This window comes from Oncorhynchus mykiss, chromosome 28, assembly GCF_013265735.2.
Source record: "Oncorhynchus mykiss isolate Arlee chromosome 28, USDA_OmykA_1.1, whole genome shotgun sequence".
In the NCBI taxonomy this organism is placed as follows: domain Eukaryota; kingdom Metazoa; phylum Chordata; class Actinopteri; order Salmoniformes; family Salmonidae; genus Oncorhynchus; species Oncorhynchus mykiss.
This window is the reverse complement of record NC_048592.1, coordinates 10,362,546-10,386,484: the sequence shown is the minus strand read 5'-3', so window position 1 is coordinate 10,386,484 and position 23,939 is coordinate 10,362,546. Positions and strand designations below refer to the sequence as shown.

At 41.4% G+C, this 23,939-nt stretch overlaps 1 protein-coding gene across 6 annotated transcripts; it reads right to left on the bottom strand.

Moving 5' to 3' along the window:
- Positions 1 to 990: 990 nt before the first annotated feature.
- LOC110508495 (heterogeneous nuclear ribonucleoprotein C) lies at positions 991 to 23,551 on the bottom strand. 6 transcript variants are annotated; one of them, XM_021589045.2, is made up of 9 exons: positions 23,416 to 23,551; positions 11,154 to 11,313; positions 9,578 to 9,843; positions 9,295 to 9,379; positions 9,113 to 9,163; positions 4,810 to 4,976; positions 3,673 to 3,786; positions 3,205 to 3,341; positions 991 to 1,664 (listed from the first exon to the last, which is right to left on the bottom strand). In XM_021589045.2, the coding sequence occupies exons 2-9, from the start codon at positions 11,156 to 11,158 to the stop codon at positions 1,554 to 1,556; spliced, it is 936 nt and encodes a 311-aa protein (XP_021444720.2). In that variant the 5' UTR covers positions 11,159 to 11,313; positions 23,416 to 23,551; the 3' UTR covers positions 991 to 1,553. The 6 variants fall into 6 exon arrangements, with proteins under 6 accessions (XP_021444720.2, XP_021444719.2, XP_021444717.2 ...); XM_021589044.2 differs by having other exon boundaries at positions 23,354 to 23,461; XM_021589042.2 differs by lacking the exon at positions 23,416 to 23,551 and adding an exon at positions 23,011 to 23,309.
- Between the last annotated feature and the right edge of the window lie 388 nt (positions 23,552 to 23,939).

Sequence of the window (23,939 nt, the reverse complement as noted above, 5' to 3'; positions counted from 1 at the left end):
GGCTATTTGCACAAGGGATAAGAAGCAGTGTTCATCTTCCAATACGTCAACGACCCTAAGCACACAGCCAAGACAACGCAGGAGTGGCTTCGGGACAAGTCTCTGAATGTCCTTGGAGTCGCCCAGCCAGAGCCCGGACTTGAACCCGATCGAACATCTCTGGACAAACCTGAAAATAGCTGTGCAGTAACACTCCCCATCCAACCTGGCAGAGCTTGAGAGAATCTGCAGAGAATAATCTCCCCAAATACAGGTGTGCCAAGCTTGTGGTGTCATACCCAAGAAGATTTGAGGCTGTAATTGCTGCCGAATCTGCTTCAACAAAGTACTGAGTCAAGGGGTCTGAATACTTATGTAAATGTGAGTTGAATTTTTAATAAATTAGCAAACAATTCTGAAAAACTGTTTATGCCTTGTCATTATGGGGTACTGTGTGTAGATTGAGGGGGGCAAACAATTTAATACATTTTAGAATAAGGCTGTAACTTAAAATTTAAAATGTGGAAAAAGTGAAGAGGTCTGAATACTTCAGGAAGGTACTGTATATGCCTACATTTGCGTGCAGGCCTGGTAGCCTATAGGCCTACTTCTCTGCGTAATCCCCCACCATGCTTGCCCCACCAAGATTTACATGCTAAAATCGCCACTTCATATGGAGACTCCAACCACATTTTCGGATCAAGCATAAATTGGCTTTTAGTCTAGGCTTCCGCAATGGGGACAGCCCTAGTGTACCTACTACCTATATGAACACCAACGCATCATCTGTTTGCATGCCTGGTTGGGAGGTTCTTGAAGTGGAACCATGATAAAGGATATGAGAAGAGACTGTTTGAAGTGATCTGATATCCAAACACGGTGCCCTCTGGTGATCCACAGAACACGCCAGTTATTTATTGTTGTGCTATCTTCACCCAAACACAATAACACCTGATAAATTAGGTGTGCATCTGAAAACCTGTTTCAATGAAATAAAGAAGCACTAATTAATTTGAGTATTTAATTGCAATTTATTATTATAGTACAACTTAGACCGAGTAGTATAAAAGAGTAATGACATGAAAATCAGGAACATACAAACTCAAGTGGACCATTTTTTTTCTTCAAATGTTCACTCAATCTTTAAAGTTGTTGTCATTGCTTGATTACCAATGCTAGTAAAGCCAATGTGGTGGTTTGACTTGTGGCTCAGGTCAGAGAACAGCCATTTCTGCTCTCTGCTGGTCAAAAGAGCAACAGCAGCACAACAAATCACTTCATAACGCTCACTATCTACATCTCGTTTCAATGTACCTGGCTGCAAGACAATGCTAAATTAATAACACAATGATAGGAGTGGGATGAAACAGGGATGAACTAAATTGCATCAAGAAAAATAAAAAGACCTGTGGGACAATGGAAGGGTGGTAGTGGGGGCAGGTGTTCTCGGAGTGTGTGCATTGACGTTTTCTCACGTTTCGGAGTAGTGTGGGTATTAAAATAGGAGTCGGAGGAGCCACTCGAAGCCATGTGGATGCGTTGTCTGTACAAGTGTGCATCAGTCTGCGTGTGGTCTAAGAGTCCTCATCTCCGTTGACACTGTCACCATCGTCGTCTCCATCCACATGCTCTCCTTCCTCCTCCTCCTCATCATCATCCTCCTCCTTTCTTTGTTGACTCTTCACCTGCGAGAGCATATTAGGTGCTGTGAGTATAAATAATACTCAAATTACACTGAACAAATATAAAATGCAACATGTATAGTGTTGGTCCCATGTTTCATGAGCTGAAATCAAATATACCAGAATTTTTCCATACGCGTTTTCTCTCAGATTGTGTGCAAATTGGTTTACGTCCCTGTTAGTGAGCATTTCTCCTTTGCCAAGATAATCCATCCACCTGACAGGTAAGATGATTAAAACAGCATGATTATTACAAAGGTGCACCTTGTCCTGGGGACAATAAAACAACACTAAAACGTGCCGTTTTGTCACAACGCAATGCCACAGATGTCTCAAGTTGAGGGAGCATGCAATTGGCATGCTGACTGCAGGAATATCCATCAGAGCTGTTGTCAGAGAACTGAATGTTAATTTCTCTGCCATAAGCTGCCTTTCAATGTCGTTTCAGAGAATTTGGCAGTACGTCCAACCGGCCTCACAACCACAGACCATCTGTAACCAAGCCAGCCCAGGACCTCCACATCTGGCTTCTTCACCTGTGGGATAGTCTGAGACCAACCACCCGGACAGCTGATGACACTGGGTTTGCACAACCAAAATATTTCTGCACAAACTGTCAGAAACCATCTAAGGGAAGCTCATCTGCGTGCTCGTTGTCCTCACCAGGGTTTTGACCTGACTGCAGATCGGGGGTCGTAAACGACTTCAGTGGGCAAATGCTCACCTTCGATGGCCACTGGACAAGTGTACTATTCACAGATTAATCCCAGTTTCAACTGTACCGGGGCAGATGGCGTCATGTGGGCAAGCAGTTTGCTGATGTCAACGTTGTGAACAGAGTGCCCCATGGTGCTGGTGGTGTTATGATTTGGGGAGGCATAAGATACTGACAATGAACACAACTGCATTTTATCAATGGCAATTTGAATGCACAGAGATACAGTGACGAGATCCTGAGGGCCATTGTCGTGCCATTCATCCGTCCCCATCACCTCATGTTTCAGCATGATAATGCACAGCCACATGTCGCAAGGACCTGTACACAATTCCCCCCGGAAGCTGAAAATGTCTCAGTTCTTCCATGGCCTGCATACTCAGACATGTCACCCATTGAGCATGTTTGCGATCGATGTGTATGACTGTGTTCCAGTTCCCGCCAATATCCAGCGACTTCGCACAGCCATTGAAGAGGAGTGGGACAACATTCCACCGGCCAAAATCAACAGTCTGATCAACTATGCAAATGAGATGTCGCGGTGCATGAGGCTAATATTGGTCACACCAGATACTGACTGGTTTCCTGATCCACGCCCCTACCTTTTATTAATGTATCTGTGACCAACAGTCATGTGAAATCCATAGATTAGGGCCAAATTAATTTATTGCAATATACTGATTTCCTTATATGTACTATAGCACAGTAAAATCTTTAAAAGCTGTTGCATGTTGTGTTTACATTTTTGATCAGTGTTAAACACACTTCAACATACTGCCATTCATCAATGTTTTCTCCTCTTCCCCTCCCTCGTTTCTTCCATCTCACCTCCTCCTCTTCCAGCAGATCCCCCTCCTCCTCAGAGTCGTTGAGATCCTCCCTCTCCCTCTTGATGCTCTCCTCCTTGATGCTGCAGTGCTGCTGTGAGGACACCTGTCCAGGCTCAGGCTTTGCACCCTTCTCATCTGCTCGCAGAAAGAGCGCGATCCGGGTCAAACAAGCCAGAGAAAAAGTCGTCGTCAAAAGTTGAAAAATGAAATCACTTATCTGTACATACAAGTCATAGGAATGCTAAGATTGCCGGTATACATACAGAGTACACACCAGCTCATTCATTTATTTATTTTTTTATGTTATAAAAGTTGACTGTCCACGTAACCTGGTTCAAACATCTACCATGTAACCCTGAAGGAGGCATTGTATGCTATACCCATTAAATGTTTGGGAGCATAGTGTGCGACTTTCTTTTTATAAAAGCATTGATCACATGGTTAAGGTGACACTCCTACACCCTACCTGACTTCTTGCTGTGGTCTTTCTCCATGCGGTCTAGACTCTCCAGCAGGTAGTCTACTTTGTGTTTAATCATTGTCAGCTCCTTCTTGATGGTCTGCAGGTCATCTGTTTTCACTGAGAGAAAGAGATAGAGAAAAAAAAGAGACGGATAAAGGTTTAAGAGATTGACCCCAATACCTTATGAAGCTCTGTATGCGGTGCTGCGAGAGTAACCTTCATTAGAAACATGCGATTAACCTCAAGCCCTGCACCGTGAGCATAAAAAATATATTTTTCGGTCCACCAGCCACAACTTCTTTTTTCTCTAAAATACAAAAAAAACCCATGTATTGTTCCTAAAACAATAAATGTATTACTAGTAAGAAGTAATGGGTTATTGTTTAATTTCATTTCATTGTGTGACCTGAGTCTTAACCAAAATATCACAGATGAGACAAAACATTTCAGATGCCCCTTTTAAGGACGGGAGGTTACCGTGGTAACACGACTTGTCATGTTTGTGCATGTGAGATTGAGTCTGACTAGTAGAAGCGTGGTCTTCTCTTCCCTAGCAGTTGAAGCCCAAACATAGAATAACAACCTATCTTGTGAACAAAACAATGTAAATAGCCAAGAAACAAGGACAAGGTCTCACCTCAGTAGACTGGTTTCAAATAAATTAGACCAACTTATGCCTATGCGCAGAGCTTCTAAAAAATGAATCTGTCACTCAGCTCTTCAAATGCACACAGCCTCCAGCCAGGCAGTGATGCAGCGCGAGGTGGAATAGGCTATTATAGGATTCGTAGAGCTTTGACTTTGTGCGATTAATTTACCAGCTATGAAGCAAAAATGTCAGAAATACTTTATAACAGTTACTGCAGCATTTATTTTACTATAAATGGGATCATACTTGACTTTCTATTCGCAAATGAAAGTGAAATGCTCGCACTGTGGAGCTCTTGACCACCCGCCAGGTGAAATAGACATCTTACCCACCAATGCCAAAATCTACCCGCATTTGGCAGGTGTTCATTTTAGTCCCTGGTGAGCATTGACAGCAGGTACTGCATGAAGGTGCTACAAAAAGTCCACTGGGCAATGTGCAAGTTTACTGTGCTAGTTGAGTGGCTATAGCAGAGGGGGCTGGGTACTGACTTGTTCTTGAGGATGCCCTCTGGCTGCTCTTGGAGGAAGAGGAGAAACTGGCCTTGCTGCGGCGGCTGCCCCCTCCAGTCATGCTGACCCGCGGGCGCTTGGACGGGATCACTGCTCGGGACAAGGGTGGAGGAGGAGGGGGCACACGGGATGGGTACGAGTACACTCTGAGAATAGAAGAGCAAGTAATGAATGAACAGACTACTGCCTTTACACTAATTCCTCTTGGATATTGAGTTATCTACACTGAACAAAAATATAAAAATGCAACGTGTTGGACCCATATTTCATGAGCTGAAATATATCTCAGAAATTTTCCATATGCATAAAATGCTTAATTCTCTCATCTTGTGCACAAATTTGTTTAGATCCCTGTTTGGTGAGAATTTCTCCTTTGACGATATAATCCATCCACCTGACAGCTGTGGCATATCAAAAAGCTGATTACACAGCATTGTTACACAGGTGCACCTTGTGCTGGGAACAATAAAAATCCACTAAAATGTGCAGTTGTCACACGACACAATGCCACAGATGTCTCAAGTTGAGGGAGCATGCAATTGGCATGCTGACTGCAGGAATGTCCACCAGAGCTGTTGCTAGAATGTAATGTTATTTTCTCTACCATAAGCCATGTCCAAAGTCGTTTTAGACGTCGTGTCCAACCAGCCTTACAACCGCAGACAATGTGCATGGCGTCGTGTGGGCGAGCGGTTTGCTGATGTCAATGTTGTGAACAGTGTCCCATGGTGGTGGTGGAGATATGGTATGGGCAGGCATAAGCTACTGACAATGAAAACAATTGCATTTTATTGATAACAATTTGAATGTCCAGAAATACTGTGACGGGATTGTGAGGCCCATTTTAAGGAATCTCTGACCAACAGATGTATATCTGTATTCCCAGTCAAGTGAAATCCATAGATTAGGGCCTAATTTATTTATTTCAATATATGAACTGTAACTAGGACTGCGGTGGTCACATTTCGTCAGCTGGTGATTGTCAAGCAAATAACTGGTCAGTCTCACGGTAACTGACCGTTAATTAGCATAAACACATTTAGCATCTCCTGGCCTCCACACATAGCCGACAAGCTAATGATGCGGACCTTTGGAACATCTACATTTATAACCTACACCTTCACAATAAATCCATTATTTATTTTAGACCGGTCTAAAGAAGAAAGATATGAAGAAAGTGTAGTCTATTTCAGAAGAACATAATGACAACTCAGAGTATGTTAGGTCCTGATCTGGCTATGCCAAATGGCTGTGGGCTACACTAGTTAATTTAGCAGACAAAATTTGCTTAGAATTCCATGGAATTATTTTGTAGCATGAAGAATACAATTGAACAAAGCTGAATGAAATAGAAAGGATATTTTCTCCAAAGAATGAGGGAGTGCACACATGCGTCTCTTCTATGTTGAGAAGTTAAGAAATAGCTATTCCTTTATGCTTAATTTAGAGTTATTAATGTCACTTTAGTTGTTCTACAAACATTGGGCTATATGTTAAGATTTTTAACCCTTGTGTAGTCTTAACATTCTGTATATTTCACTCAACCCCTAAAATAAAAGCAGCTTCATTGAATTTTAAACCCCAAATCTATTTTGCATCAAGAAACAACCCGTCATTCATCAAACTTTGTGAATATCTGGGGTTTTCCCTCTGCACAATGCAGAAAGACTGCATTTAACCAGTGGACACCACTCATTTTTATTACAACACACCTGTCAATTATTATTATTACTGCATAGGTGTAAACAATAATATTTTAGCAAGAGATAGCACTTGTATAGCCTAAGAAAGTAGTAGAAATTTGCAGAAAGTAGTTTAGAATGCATTTTATTGAAGGGAAACAGTCTAACTTTTTTTGCAACATAGTGATATATTCTTATATACTGTACAATGAGGAGCTCAACTACAAAATACTAGTCTTCTTCCATAAAAAAAAAAAAAACATTGCCCCCACCCACATGGTGTATGAACAATAAATATGATTAAAATAAGATACAAAACAAAAATCAATAAACTCTAATCAGCACATGTAGGACAATATGCAAGTGTGTGCATGGTCTTTGCAGATGTATTTCTCACATGTGCAGCACATAGTATTTATTTTACAGTCCTTCTTTGGGGGAGCAGAATTTGCATCTCCTCCTCTTGCCTGCCCCAGCTGCAGCTGAACAGCTTTCACAAGTGCTGCAGAGGCTGCTGTGCGGGGCTGTGCGGGGCACCCTTCTTTGAATGTGTGGGGTTACAAGTGCCTTTCCCAGCTGCTCCAGGAACACCCTCCTCTTGTTCCGCATCCAGTTAGGGTTGATCTTGTTCCATATCACGAAGGCATTGTATGAGGACACATCAATGATGTTATGGAAGATGACCAGGAGCCAGCCATCCTCATAAGTTCCAATCACGTTATCCAGGTTGTCCACGCCTATTTGTTGTGGTTGTAGTCCAGGATAATGGCTGGCTTCCTGTCCTCACGATCACTGATCTCAGCCGTTTTGTGCAGTGTGCTCAGGAGGACCACATTCTTGTTCCTCTTTGGGAGGTAAGAAACTAGAGTGGTGGTGGGGGTGAAGGCAAACTGATGAGAAGGCCTCTCTCCCCCTTGTTGCGAGGAGTGCAGGAGGGAGCTCAGGCTTGTTCTTTCTAACTGTGCCAACCATGGTGATCTTCCTCTTCAGGAGCTACTAGCTGAGTTCAATCAGTAGCACACAATCTCAATTTCTGTGTGTGTGTGTGTGTCTTTGTGGTGTAGAAATAATTGTATAACTGCCGGGTCAAAATTGACCCGAAGACAATCTTTATACCCTGGTGGTGTACAGCCTTCATGGAAATATGAACAAAGGCAATGTTTCACTTTTTCTAATGTTGGTCACTCTAGGAAAAGTCATCAACTGCACGCGTCCTTATCCCGTTCCGACGTGCATATTGAAGATATTGGAAGAACTGTCCACATTTACTTTGTCAGCCAACAAGATGAGTAGGTCTAACGAACAGCAAAAGCACTAGCCTATGTCAATCTACTATCCTGCATAGTACATAGGTTGACCTATTCTATTCGGTGTGAGAAATAAATATTCCAAAAATAGTCTGGGACAGTTGTGGGATGCGATAGATCCCAAATTAATACAACCATGACCATCAAAACATTTTTTACACAATATGGCTGATGCAACAGATCAGAACGTTTAGCTTAAAATGCTGATAAACTATTAGGCTATTTTTTCACATTATAAGTGCAGCAATGCACACAGGGTAGAAGGCTATATGCGCGCATATTCCATTAGCGGAAAAACCCATTATCAAAAGTGTATTTTTATGGTGAAAATGATCTTCCCCAAGCTTGAAATTCACACGCTGCATATGTATGCCAGTTAGGCTCTACACCCCTTGTAAAGCGGATTAATGTGCTTAATTTTAAAAGTTATTTTGCCACTTTAGTTGTGATACAAACCTTATTGAAACATATGGCTATGTGAAAGGTTACATGAGGTTTGGGACTATGAATCGAAAAAGGTCTCAAAAAAGGGCATTGTTTTTTATGCTGGGCATCATTCACAAGTGATAGGCTTATATTGTCATCTATCAGACTATTCTTGATTGAATCTGGTCTTTACATATACTAAATAATATGTGTGAAACTTGTTTTGATTTAGAATGGACCATTATCATGTATCTGTATCGAAACAGGGGCAGCGGGAAAAAAATACATGTAATCTATGCACTTAAATAGCGAATGGAGGACGCTTTTCCCCGTGGTTGATTTTCATGCCAGCCAGGCTATACTTCTGTTGTAAATATAAGCAACGTGCTTAATATTAGGAAAGTTGAGAAATAAATATAATAGGCCTAGCCTATAGAAAGCTGATCCTCCTATTTTTAGTAGAGGCCATCACTCCGTTTTCAGACAATTGCATAGCCTATCGAAATGTTGCGCAATATGAGCTCATGGGCTCTCATAAAGTGTTTGATTAGATTTTTGAATACATTTGTATTGATGTCAGAGTGATTAGAGGGACAGAGAGCTGAGTACCCGGAAGTTAGCAAGTTTGGTAGGCTACTAATGACCAGCATCTGAGCTTGGAGAAGCCTAATTACCGTGACTAAACGGTCACATGGAATTTGACTGCCTTCATGACTCGTGTGTGGGGCGGTAATACGCACCGAAAACAGCCCCAACAGTAACTCTGTGAGTAAAATTTGTAAAATTGTTGCATTTATATTGTTGTTCAGTATAGGTAAAATAGAGCTAAAACATAGGATGTGGGAACAGACAAAGCACTGGACTCACCGGTCATAGTAATCTCTCTGGAAGTCATAGTCCAGATCAAACGTGGGACTACTGTGGGGAGAAGAAAAAGAGCTGTCAAAATAAGATACACGTATGCAGTGGAGAAGAGGAATTATCAGAGTAACATTTGGAGACCCAGAGGAGGTTCAAAATATTCAATATTTAAAAATGGGATTCTTTACATTGAATCAGACCTGTACATTTCTCCCGCCGAGCGCTTTGAGGTCTTTGACCTGTGGGGTTTGGGTTCTCCAGCCAAGTTAATGTCTGAGGAAGAGAGAGATATTCTTAGTTGGAAATACAATCTTTATTCATATTCAGTCTATTACAGAGGCACCTTTAAAAAAAAAAAACTATTATTCTCCACAAGCAGGTCGGGTATGGTCAGGTCAGTTTGGCACAATACCCATAGAACCGTGAGTTTGAGGCATTGCTCACCAGCCCCAGGCTGGCTTTAGTCCTTACCCAGCACCTGTCCCACGATCATGCGTCCATCCTCGGCCCCTACAGCGGCCCGGGCACATCTCTCGTTGGCGAACTGGACGAAGGCAAAGCCCTTGTGCACAGAACAGCCCACAATCTTGCCGTACTTGCTGAAGATTGCCTCCACATCTGCCTTGGTGACCAGGAGCGTGTTGAGGTTCCCGATAAAGACCCGCGAGTTCAGCGAGCGCGGGTCTGTCTTGTTGGTCACGTTGCTGGCCATCAGGCTGCTGGTGGTGGGGGACAGACTGGTGGAGTAGGGGAGACGGGTGAAACCAATTATTAACTGTCAATACAAGATAAAACTACTCAACCATCTTTATATACAAACAACACGAGTGTCAAGGAATGTTCAGAATGAACACGGGTTGACCTTGTTCAGTGTAATATTATATCAACAGTATCACCAAAATATGTAAAATAGTTTAAGCATCTCATGCTCCAGCCATGTAGCTTGCACAAATGTGTTTGTGGCGTATATTAAAATCCGTCATTGATGTCCCATGTGTTGGTAATGTAACAACCATTAGCCTTAAAGGGATACTTTGGATTTTGGCAGAGACCCTCTATCTTCTTCCCCATAGTCAGGTTCATTTGTGGATCCCATTGCTGTCTCAGTGTCCAGCATGAAGGAAGTTCAAGGTAGTTTTGCGAGCCAATGCTAACTAACGTTACCCATAGACTTTGTCATTGCGCATTCTGATAGTATGTATAGTAGATACCGACGGACTTCCAGTCATTATGCTAACACTAGTTAGCATTGGTTCGGAAAACTACCTCGAACTTCCTTCATACTGCACACAGAGACATAACAATGGTATCCCACAAGTTAATCTGATTCTGGGGAAGTACATAAAGGGCCTCATTGCCAAAATCCCGGAGTATCCCTTTAATATTGGTAGTACATTTATGGTACGTATGTCTAGTGTTGTGCATATGACACAAATCCAGGAGGTCCTGCTGTAAAAAAAGATCCAGGATAAGCACAATAAGTAATCAGACAACTTCTATTACCATATGTGAAAAATACCATAACGTCATATTTATGCAGACATACAGAAGCTGCACACCCCATTTCATACACAAACCAAAACTCATTCAATAGCTTAATACAATTCACATTTCCAGGAAGAAACAGATGCACACAGGTGTCCATGACTTCAGACAACAGCAGTGTGGAAGGGGGCAATGTGTGTATTCCAATCCACCTGTAGCAGGTTGTTGCAGGGTTTGTATCATATTGCCTGAATTGCACATCTAGGGCCATAGTCAACAAGTGTCTCAAAGTAGTAAATGGATAAATGCTTGAACATTGAGAATGTCACACTATGGGCTACTATTTAGCACTGTAAGCATATGGTCGGGAAAGGGCTCGAGTGTGTACAAATTAGGTGCTTATAATACTAGTGGCACATGTGGTAATTTAAGGAAAGCTGAGCAAAGGAGTTTGGGCACAATCGGACGTTAGGGAGTGAGATCTCACTGGCACTGCATACAACCTGAGTGTCAAAAAAGGAGACGTTAACAACCGTTGGGGGTTAAATAACCAATCACTCACTCCATAGCGTCTGTGTGCAGGGCGATCGTCTGTCTGTCAGTCAGTTCTGACACTGAGCACAGGGCCAATGTGTGCGGGCAGGTGTCTTGGGTGCTCTCAGCAAAAACTACAACTTCATCAGCACCCTCTCAGAACGCAGAACTTCGCCCCACGACTTATACTGAGGCGGGCGACAGAGAACACACCTCAGTGACATTGTATGTACAGGGTTATTACAGTCTTACCTGGTTGGGTTTTGTACATAATTCAATTATGAGCCAAATGCAGAGAAAAACAGGGTTCAGGGCAATCCTATAGAGGAGCACATTCAGGGGACACTTTCGGCTATTGATGTGTAACTGCCTAGCCTATCAACTTGTTTAGGAGATGCAATATACTTCAAGCACTTTTAATGACAGATTATGCAACAGCAGCAATATGTTGATAGATTTTTAAAATTTTATTACAGGTCAGGCATCCATTGCAAGACTAAATTCCTGCGACAGACAGTGGGCCTAGACATGCTTAGCTCTAATTGCAATTAAGGGAATAAGCAATAGGAGGTAATGTGGTAATAGCTGAGTCATAAAATGTACTAGATGGGCAGTCATGTGTGATGCACACAGGGAAATAACATTGGGACGTTATGTTGCATGAACACACTGAGAAGCTAAATAGTCTGAACGTAAGAGAGGACAAGCGGGCCTATGCCTACTTTTGAGGATTTCCCCAACAGGGAATGTTCTATGCAGGGGCCACCAGAACACTCAAGCTGCTTATGGGCCTTCAGCAGCACTGCGTGGGGTGGTGTGCACTTCAGGGACTTGGCGTTAGTACTGTAGAGCTGAAGGTCCCGACTCCCTTGTTTCAAGCAACCCAAGTGGACAATTATAACATTTGTAAGAGCAGGTATATCCCCCCCTCCCCTTGTTTTTACACTGCTGTATCTCACTGGTTTGTTATTATCTACGCACTTTACCCCTACCTACACGTACAAATTCTCTCACCTAACCTGTACCCCCCCCCCACACACACACACACACACACTGACTCAGTTCTAGTACCCCCTGTATATAGCCTTGTTCTTTTTTTATTTGTTTTTACATTTAAAAAAAAATGTACCTTAGGTTTAGTAAATATTTTTTTAACTGCATTGCTGGTTAAGAGCTTGTAAGCATTTCACAGTAAGGTCTACCTGTTCAGCACATGTGACAAATACAATTTGATAGGATACAAGTGAAAATAAGACTGTGTAGGGTAATTCAAGGGTAACAGTGATGTGGAGACTCAGATTGGCATACATTTTAAAGTGAACAGAACTAAAACCACTGATTGCAAAGTCAGACAAACAACGCCAAGGACAACTTCAACATTTTACAAACACATTTACTTGAGAGCAGATGCAAAGTTTGGTAAAAGAATCACGGCACAAACCATAATTGTGTTATCAAACTTTGCATTGAAGTAAATGTGTTTTTATACAATTGTGGAAATTGTTAAAAGTAGTCATTGTGCATAGAGTTATGGTTTGTTAACTTTTTGATATCATTGGTTTTTGTTTGGCCTACATTTTAAAGTGAAATCTTAGTCTCAGCATCACTCTTATTGTGAAATTGCCCTGTACTAGGCATGATTATTATTAGTAGTAGATGGGGGAGGGGAAAATTGATAGTTACATATAGGAATATTAAAACTCATTCTCATCTCTCTGCAGCAGACATACGGTGAGCAAAATGTTTGGAACATTGAATCGCAATAAAAATCACAGTATCAAATAGCAACACATATTGTATCGGCACCCAAGTATCGTGATAATATCGTGAGGTACCCAGCAATTCCTGGCCCTAAATTAGGATGATAATTTCACATGAAGTGAAACAGGTTGGGGCTTTGCTTTAGCACTTAAATTGTTTGTGGTAGTGGAAGAGGTTCATATTTGAAAAGCAGACTAAGATTTCATACCCAAGTTGTCATCTAACTTGTTGGGAAAGTGGTAAAAAATAAAACGGCAGTTGTTGCAAAGATTTCATGCGGTTAATAAAACAAGGCTCATACACATTTTGACAAATGGAATTTAATGACTGTTCCCATGACTTCTCCATGAGTTAACCAAACGTCCATGTAAGTACAGTGCCAGTCAAAATTTGACACCTACTCATTCAAGGGTTTCTTTATTTTTACTATTTTGTACATTTTAAAATAGTGAAGACATCAAAACTATGAAATGACATAGTAGTAACCAAAAATGGTTTTAAAATATATATATTATATTCGAGATTCTTCAAAGTAGCCACCCTTTGCCTTGACAGCTTTGCACACACTTGGCACTCTCAGCCAGCTTCATGAGGTAGTCACTTGGAATACATTTCAATTAACAGGTGTCCCTTGTTAAAAGTTAATTTGTGGAATTTCTTTCCTTCTTAATGCATTTGAGCCAATCAGTTGTGTTGTGACAAGGCAGGGGTGGTATAGGCCAACAGGCTGTGTGTAAAGTCTATTTGACCAAGGAGAGCTGCTGTATCAGAGGACATGGCCTCCACAATCACCCGACCTCAACCCAATTGAGATGGTTTGGGATGAGTTGGACCGCAGAGTGAAGGAGAAGCATGAGTTGGACCGCAGAGTGAAGGAGAAGCATACACAAGCATTCCTGGTGAAGTTGGTTGAGAGAATGCCAGGAGTGTGCAAAGCTGTCAAGGCAAAAGGTGGCTACTTTGAATAATATCAAATACAAAATATATTTTGATTTGATAGAGACTTTATTGGTTACTACATGATTCCATATATGTTATTTCATAGTTTTGATGTAGCATAGACTCGTGATGCACCGATATTACATTTTTTGGCCGATATCTTCCTTGCCAAAAAAGAAATTGAGTGATACAATTTTAGCAGCATTTTAAGCATTCTAGAACAGTTAAATAGTACACACACATAGCAGGCATCACTACAGTCCCCGGTTTGAATCCAGTCTGTATCACATCCGGCCGTGGTTGGGAGTCCCATAATTGGGATTGGGTGGCGCACAATTTGCACAGCGTTTAGCCAGGGTAAGCCGTCATAAGAATTTGTTCTTCACCGACTTGCCTAGTTAAATAAAGGTTACACACACCAGAAAGTTATTTTGTTGGCATTTACATATGTACCCATTACTAGCAAAAAAAATCTAAACCCATTTCACTTACTTGCTGTGTCGTTCATTTGTTCAGTCGTTTCATTCTCAACCAGGATTTCATCATACAGTACATGTCAAGCAGTGAAGCTTCAGCTGTCGGTCCGTGGCCTCTTACTCGGTGCGCACTCTCACTGTGTCCGTTTTCAACTTGTCCAGCGGTGTATGTAACATTTCACGTAAACCCTGTTGCTTGTCTGCATCGACGTAGGGGTCCTTGTACAGAGCATTGAGAATGGCGGCGACACAGTAAAGAAAGAATGCCACCGAATCGCTTGTTTACAGCCTGTGTGGACAGTTTTGTTGAGCAGGCATTTCAATGCCATGAGAGGGTATCACATCTGCTGCAAGCGCAGTTGATCTTTCTCGAGTCAGTTGTTCGCACATTCTTTAGCATGCAATATGGCATTCCTCAGTACGAAATCCTTGATGACCCACTGTGCTGTCAGACTCGGCATGCTCAGGGGGCTGATATAGCTGGTCCAAATGTCAGTCGTGAAGCTAATAGCAGCGTCGCTATTACTGTGTAACTCCGGTAGGGCAACATCTGAAAAATAGCGCACTTGGTAACGTTAAAAAGCAACGTCGGTATCGGCCCGATGTCTAGTTTAACGCCGATGTGCAAAACCGATGTGCATATACATATAAAAACGTAATGACACCACTTAAAATGTAGCCCTACAAGTGCAACACAGCATTCCTAACCTAGCCCACAATGTCTGCTGTGTGGATCGAGCAGTCAACAAGTCAAGCAGTCATTTGAAAGAGTAAGAACATTTCAGCGAGACAACTCAAAGGCGAAATCCATTAATGCCAAGATAATGGAATTCATTGCCCTTGACAATCAACCATTCTCTGTCGTGGGTGATGTTGGCTTTCGCCGACTGGTCGACCACCGGTACACACTAACGTTACCAAGGGCGCCATTTTTCAGATGTTGCCCTGCCGGAGTTACACAGTAATCACGCCACTACTATTAGCTTCACGACTGACATTTGGACCAGCTATATCAGCCCCCTGAGCATGCTGAGTGACAGCACAGTGGGTCGTCGTAATTTCGTACTGAGGAAAGTCATATTGCATGCTCATGAATGTGCTGGTTGACATACCTCTGCTGCCAATTCAATGGCAATTGAGAATATGAACACGCTAGCTCCATTCGAACAACTGACTTGAGAAATAAGATCATCAACTACCCTTTGTTAAAGCATTGAAACGCCTGCTCAACAAAACTGTCCACACAGGCTGTAAACAAGCGCCACCATGCTCGATGCGCTGTACAAGGACCGCTACGTCGATGCAGACAAGCAACAGGGTTTACGTGAAATGCTACATACACAGCTGGACAAGATGGAAACTTCACTGCTTGACATGTACTGTATGATAAAATCCTGGTTGAGAATGAAATGACTGAACAACGAAACAGCACAGCAAGCAAAATAAATGGGTTTTGATTATGTTTTACTGGTAAAATGTGGACATACGTAAATGCCAACAAAATAACTATTGGGTCAGTGTGGTGTGTGTAACCTAGGCAAGTCAGTGAAGAACAAATTCTTATTTATAATGACAGCCTACCCTGGCCAACGTTGGGCCAATTGTGCACCGCCCTATGGGACTTCCAATCACAGACGGATGTGATACAGCCTGGATTTGAACCAGGGTCTGTAGTGGATGCATCTGGCACCGAGCTTTAGTGCCTTAACACACATGGACGCAGTGGTCGAACTATTTAACTGTACTAGAATGCCGCTAAAATGTTAAAATATCTGGAACTTTTTTTTGACAAGGAAAATATTGGAATCGGACAAATTCCATCTTGGTACTTCACTAATTTCATATCAAAGATCAAATGGCTGCGGTAGGCCTCAAATCTTTTTATTCAGCTGAAGCAAGCCCACAAATGTACAGGAAATGTATATTCTAGTTTAGTCAATTTTAGCTACTTTTGAAGTGTTTACTTTGCAGACTGAGAAGCATCTATTGAGTTGCAATGTCCAAAACATTGGATGCCCAAATCAACTGGAAGTATCTATAACAAGTTTTGAAGCCACATAATCCAAAAGGCTACATGTGATCTTTTTTCCTAAAATTACTGGTCGCAATTTACAAATTATTATTTTGTTTCACATTACGATTCATCACGATTGAACCAAATCCCAACTAATACAATGGCGAAGTGAATCATTTGTTTTGTCAAAAATATTTTTTAAATCACTGTTTCCCCAACCCTGGTCCTGGAGTGCCCCCAACAGTACACATTTCATTGTAACCCTGGACAAGCACACCTGATTCAACTTGTCATCTAATCAATGAGTTGTGTATGTCCTGGGCTACAACAAACATGTGTACTGTTGGGGTATTCGAAGACCAGGGTTGGGAAACACTGGTTCAAATTAATCAACATTGTATGGCCTTATTCAGGAGTGTCAGTGGAAAGTTTTGGGGACATGACAAAAACATAAATTCATGCTAATAATAGCTAAACAGTTAACTACAGGGTACAATATATGTTTGAATTGGCTACCTAGTTAGTCTGTTCTCTATCCTATTGTATAGGCTATATAGGTCTACCTGGTGCTGTTATTTCCGATTGTCTGTCTCCTTGAGCAACGGCCTACTCGTCTCGCACGCATGCAGGTGATGTGCATAAACAGATGCGATAAAGTGTCATTCTGATCCTGGCTGATATGTAGATTTTTATTTAATTGATACAATATTTTAAAAACTATGCCTAAATTGCATTAACATAAATTAATATCGATAACTTCTCCTGAACTGTTAGGATTTTAGCATTTCCAAAACTTTTCCAGGCATGGAAAATTCCATGACTTTCCCAGGATTATTCATGACCTTTCGAACACTGAAAACGTGTGTACCTCACCTCTAGATCTGTAAATGTTGTTCGGATTCCAGATTTGAATGGCAGAGTGGAGGAAGATACCACACACTAACTTTGTTGAACTTGTTGGGAAAGTTGTCAAAATAGATGTGTCAAAAGTCGCATTGTTCACAGTGAATCGAATCAGGGTGGGAAATTAACTTAGGTCCACCAGCCACTGTGGCAGGTAGATGTTTCTTTTTTTAATTAGACAAAATATTATTTTCTCAATAATTGAACACAAGAAATGAGCACGCTTTCTAATGTTTCAAAAACAAGAAATGTACTACTAGTAATAAGTAATGGGGCGGCAGGGTAGCCTAGTGTTTAGAGCGTTGGACTAGTAACCGGAAGGTTGCAAGTTCAAACCCCCAAGCTGACAAGGTACAAATCTGTCGTTCTGCCCCTGAACAGGCAGTTAACCCACTGTTCCTAGGCCATCATTGAAAATAAGAATTTGTTCATAACTGACTTGCCTAATTAAAATAAAAGGGGTAATTTCAGTTTTTTTTTTTGACCTGCGTCTTCTAACCAATGTACTAACATCAAGCCTGCCCTGCCAAAAAGCTGAGTGATACAGCTTACCATTATTATAGTTCGGGGCTCTAAGCTGACATTTTTTACAAGGAGTACATGAGGTGCTCCTAAGTTGAAATGTAGACACTTAATTAAATCTAGGAGAACAATGAATACACGTTTTTAGGAGTGATGCATGCTCAATCAAGCACAAACATTAGTTGAGAAACATTTTCATGGTAAATCTCTGACTGACATCTTCCTAGATGAAGACAGTTGCAGCAAACTCAAACTAACATTGAAAAACAACCAAGTACGCAAACTAAACTATGTAACTGGCCATGAAACGAGGAGAAAGTCACACTTTATAAGCCTTTGTCAATTTCAACCAACTTCTACATGTGGGTTTTGGATTAAAACTGTTCCAAAATGCTCTATGACCACCTGCCAACGTGGCTGGTGAAATATACATTCTTACCTGCCAGTGACAATCTACCAGCAATCAGCAGATGTTCATTTCCAACCCTGAATGGAATGTTGGAAATCATGTGACTAACAATGGGGAGCGTTACATGCTTACCAGACCACCTGCGTTGTGTTATAGCTTGCAAAATAAATTCACGTTATTCAATAATTTAATCCAAAATGCTCGCAGGCGTCTGTGTAGCCAGGAGCTAGTGCGCTGCAAGTTCCACCTCTTCCATCTACTCATTGGTTTTTGAGCATATAGGCTACCCACGTGAGTGATAGAAAGATTAACGAGGTCCACGCGCCACTCGGTGGCTGGCGGTAATATACTTTAAAGTTTGTTGCCAACAGCCATATAAAATCTACAGAATGAACGAGGAGAGATTAATCAAGGAATCTAAAAACTAAACTAGAGGTTTCCCATTTTATCTGTGGATTAATTGTTTGAGTAGAGAACACAGTGTGACTGAAAATTAGTCAAATTCTAAATTGCCAACATCGGCCCTGTCTAGTTTAACGCCGATGTGCAAAACCGATGTCAAAGCTGACGTTCATACCTATGTAATGTACAGTGCCTTGCGAAAGTATTCGGCCCCCTTGAACTTTGCGACCTTTTGCCACATTTCAGGCTTCAAACATAAAGATATAAAACTGTATTTTTTTGTGAAGAATCAAAAACATGTGGGACACAATCATGAAGTGGAACGACATTTATTGGATATTTCAAACTTTTTTAACAAATCAAAAAATGAAAAATTGGGCGTGCAAAATTATTCAGCCCCTTTACTTTCAGTGCAGCAAACTCTCTCCAGAAGTTCAGTGAGGATCTCTGAATGATCCAATGTTGACCTAAATGACTAATGATGATAAATACAATCCACCTGTGTGTAATCAAGTCTCCGTATAAATGCACCTGCACTGTGATAGTCTCAGAGGTCCGTTAAAAGCGCAGAGAGCATCATGAAGAACAAGGAACACACCAGGCAGGTCCGAGATACTGTTGTGAAGAAGTTTAAAGCCGGATTTGGATACAAAAAGATTTCCCAAGCTTTAAACATCCCAAGGAGCACTGTGCAAGCGATAATATTGAAATGGAAGGAGTATCAGACCACTGCAAATCTACCAAGACCTGGCCGTCCCTCTAAACTTTCAGCTCATACAAGGAGAAGACTGATCAGAGATGCAGCCAAGAGGCCCATGATCACTCTGGATGAACTGCAGAGATCTACAGCTGAGGTGGGAGACTCTGTCCATAGGACAACAATCAGTCGTATATTGCACAAATCTGGCCTTTATGGAAGAGTGGCAAGAAGAAAGCCATTTCTTAAAGATATCCATAAAAAGTGTTTAAAGTTTGCCACAAGCCACCTGGGAGACACACCAAACATGTGGAAGAAGGTGCTCTGGTCAGATGAAACCAAAATTGAACTTTTTGGCAACAATGCAAAACGTTATGTTTGGCGTAAAAGCAACACAGCTCATCACCCTGAACACACCATCCCCACTGTCAAACATGGTGGTGGCAGCATCATGGTTTGGGCCTGCTTTTCTTCAGCAGGGACAGGGAATATGGTTAAAATTGATGGGAAGATGGATGGAGCCAAATACAGGACCATTCTGGAAGAAAACCTGATGGAGTCTGCAAAAGACCTGAGACTGGGACGGAGATTTGTCTTCCAACAAGACAATGATCCAAAACATAAAGCAAAATCTACAATGGAATGGTTCAAAAATAAACATATCCAGGTGTTAGAATGGCCAAGTCAAAGTCCAAACCTGAATCCAATTGAGAATCTGTGGAAAGAACTGAAAACTGCTGTTCACAAATGCTCTCCATCCAACCTCACTGAGCTCGAGCTGTTTTGCAAGGAGGAATGGGAAAAAATTTCAGTCTCTCGATGTGCAAAACTGATAGACATACCCCAAGCGACTTACAGCTGTAATCGCAGCAAAAGGTGGCGCTACAACGTATTAACTTAAGGGGGCTGAATAATTTTGCACGCCCAATTTTTCAGTTTTTGATTTGTTTAAAAAGTTTGAAATATCCAATAAATGTCGTTCCACTTCATGATTGTGTCCCACTTGTTGTTGATTCTTCACAAAAAAATACAGTTTTATATCTTTATGTTTGAAGCCTGAAATGTGGCAAAAGGTCGCAAAGTTCAAGAGGGCTGAATACTTTCGCAAGGCACTGTAAGTAGATGTAATGACGCCACGAAAAATACAGCCCTACACAGAACAAAAGCATAAAAATACTAAGCGCACACTTCCAACAACTAAACAAGTTCAAGTCGAGCAATCATTTGAAAGAGTAAGAACATTTCAGCGAGACAACTCAAAGGCGAAATCCATTAGTGCCAATATAATAGAATTCATTGTCCTTGAACCGTTCTCTGTCGTGGGTGATGTTGGCTTTCGCTGACTGGTCAAGCACCTCGAGCCCGGTACACACTACCAAGTAGGCGCTATTTTCCAGATGTTGCTCAACCAGAGTTTCACAGTATTTTTGGAAAGCACATCCATGAGCTACTTGCTATGGGTGTCACCGCTATTAGCTTCATGACCGACATCTGGACCAGCGATGTCATCCCCGTGAGCATGCTGAGCCTGACAGCACAGTAGGTCGACGAGGATTTCGTACTGAGGAAAGCTGTATTGCATGCTCAAGAATGTGCTGATTCTCATACCGCTGCTGCTATGAACACGCTAGCTCCATTCGAACAACTGCGTATGCAGCAGATGTGATATCCTCTGTCATGGTATTGAAATTCCTGCTCAAAACTGCCAGTTTTTACAAATTGCAAAAGTACTCTACCAGAGGCTGTGAACAAGCGATTCCGTGGCATTCTCTCAGCCGCTTTACGGTGTCGCCACCATGTTTGATGCTAGGTACAAGGACCGCTACTTCAATGCAAGAAACAGGGTTTACATGAAATGTTACACAGCTGGACAAGATGGAAACGGACACAGTGACACCGAGGAAGAGGCCACGGCCAAACCTGAAACTTTACTGTTTGAAATCCTGGTTTAAATAAATCGGTATTGGTTTTTTTTGGCAAGGAAAATATTGGATATCGGTAAAAAAAGAAAATATATCGGTGCCTCCCTAATGTGCAGGTAAAACAACCCAATGTTTATCTCCCAGGACAAATTAGAACGCAACAGCAAGCTAACTAAATGTCCATGAATGTGTCTAGGGGGAGACAAATCAACATGCACACACTGAGACGGTTTAGTCATCATGTTAGAATGTTGAAGAAATTAATCCCTTTAAAAATTGGACAAAAAGCATAGAGCAATTGCTCCTAAAACATCTCATTTAGATAACAGCATATGAGGAATAGATAAGAGTCAGAAACACTACAAATTGACTACGTGTAAATAGGATAATTGGTCATAGAGTAAAGTCTCATCCAAAACAGAGTTTTGTACCAAAGTATTTCACAAGGTAAATGAAAGTTGGGTTCATTTCAATCCTGCCCAAAGCACACAAGTAATTAATAAAAGTATAAAAGATATGAAAAAAGTTGTCTACAAAGCATAATGGTCCTGACCTCTATGCACATTTTAAAGTTCGAATGACACTTCTAGCTTAACGACAAATACCGTTTCAAATAAATAACAATTAGTATGACAAAGATTTAAAGTGGACCTTTTTCTCACTTGTCACAGTAATTAAACACACCAACAACCTGATCAATCAATGCCGAGGTCTCTGGCAGGGAGGGGCCTGAGGGAAAGCACCACTTCCAAAGTAAATGTAACTACTGTACTAGCTATTATCAAAATGGAGAGTGGACTGTCAATTTCGTTTGAGCTGCACCTACCGATACCTGTAAGCACTATTTTTTAGTCTACGACGCAACTTGATCAAATCAGGTATATTAAAATAATTACTATTCCATCTGGAACAGTTTGAAAAACACACCCCTAGCCAGGAAGGTCTAAGTAAACTCACAATCTGCACACTGTAATACAACATTAATATAAAAGCTGTGATCTAGCTAGCTTTACCTTGGTTTAGGGTCTAGCAAAGTTAGACTGAGTAAGGACAGAGTACATAACTGCATTATTCATAAAGTAACGTTTAATTAGTGGTAACAAAAAGTACAAATGTCTTTGTTTTCTGCCACATTGTTAATATTATCGAAGTAAATAAATGACGTAACTATGTGAAAAACGTGTCCAGAGAAAGGTGGCCAACCATCATTTCTTGCAGAAAAAAATAATTCCCGCAAAAATAGCGTTCCTGTATCAGTCTTTCTGTGGATATCCAAGGACTCCAAAACCAGCTAATCAATCACAAAAATGTAAAAACCACCACCGGCCAAAATCAAGGTTCAACAGGGAAGATTGCTAGTAAAAAAATGTTAGCGTTAAAAACAGATTCCACAAGGTTAATTAGTTGGCTATGCTGCAAGCTAAAGTTAACCAACTAACGTTAGCTGCAAAACGGCTGCAGTGCAGCGTGTTATTGTCCAGACAGAGCGCGTTATTCGCAGATAGTCATAAAAATGTAACTAGCTCGGCTTACACAATCATGAACTCAATTTGCAAGACAACAAAAGAGATGGCAAAAAAGCTAGCAAAAATGTTAAGGATTCTTCTAGCCAGCATTTTGCCGGGCCTAGCTAGCTTGCTAAAACGCTAATGGAACCAAAGTCAGTAAGTACATCAGTATGTTTAGAAACTCTGTGATGGAACCATGATGAGCTAACTAATAGTTAGCTAGCTAACCGCTCGCTCAAATAGAAAAATAAATGGCGTTAAAAAATTAAAATTCCAAAGATATTGCAGTCAGAGAAAAAAAATTCAAAACAGTCTTGAATCAAAATACTCACCAGGAGCTTAAAGGTTAAAATGACTTATTTCAGCAAAATGTCAATATAGTGCTGAGGTACTCTTCTTGTAGCTATAAGAAACTGGTTACACCCTGCACGAAATGGCGCAGCACATAAAGGGGAGGGAGTCAAGACATGTATTAAATCAAATATTATATATATTGACGAGATAGTCGACTGACCGCTCTAACAATGGAATTACATGTCCGCAAAGGTAGAATGGAGGCGCGATCAGGTGGGAACATTCTAGCCAATGAGAGGGCAGATTCGCGTGAGAACGACGGACACAACTCTGAAATAAAATCTTTTTTCTCAAAGTTACTGGAATGCCACGTGGACCCACCTATATCAGAATGTGTAAAACATAAACATTACGAAACGAGTAATCGATCAAATAAGCCTCACGTAGCGAATTCAATTCCATGTTTAGTTGACCAAATTCGACACTCTTCTCATAGTCCTCCAGAGAAAAAAAGGGGGCGTGGGGGGGGACCACTTGGTCTACTTATTGGGCGGATTTAAGCCTCTCGCTATCTGACTAAATCCGCTTTAGTAGACACCTATCAAATCTGATTGGCTGCTCGTTATAAAACCCAAGCCGTTCCTGTCAGTGGTTGATTACAATGTCTGTCACCTGCTTTTTTTGTTATAACCTTGCAGCTGATAGGTCGTGTTGATCAGGGTCAAGCTTGTGTTCAAATCGCGAGACCTCTCCCAACAGCAGTGGTATTCCAATTTGGGGGACGCAATTTCTTTCCAAAGAATTTCTCACCACGCACACACACAAAACATTTGTTTATAATAGGGTTCATGAGTGGCGCAGCGGTCTAAGGCTCTGCATCTCAGTGCTTGAGGCGTCACTACCGACACCCTGGTTTGATTCCAGACTGTGTCACAGCCGGCTGTGATTGGGAGTCCAACAGGGCAGC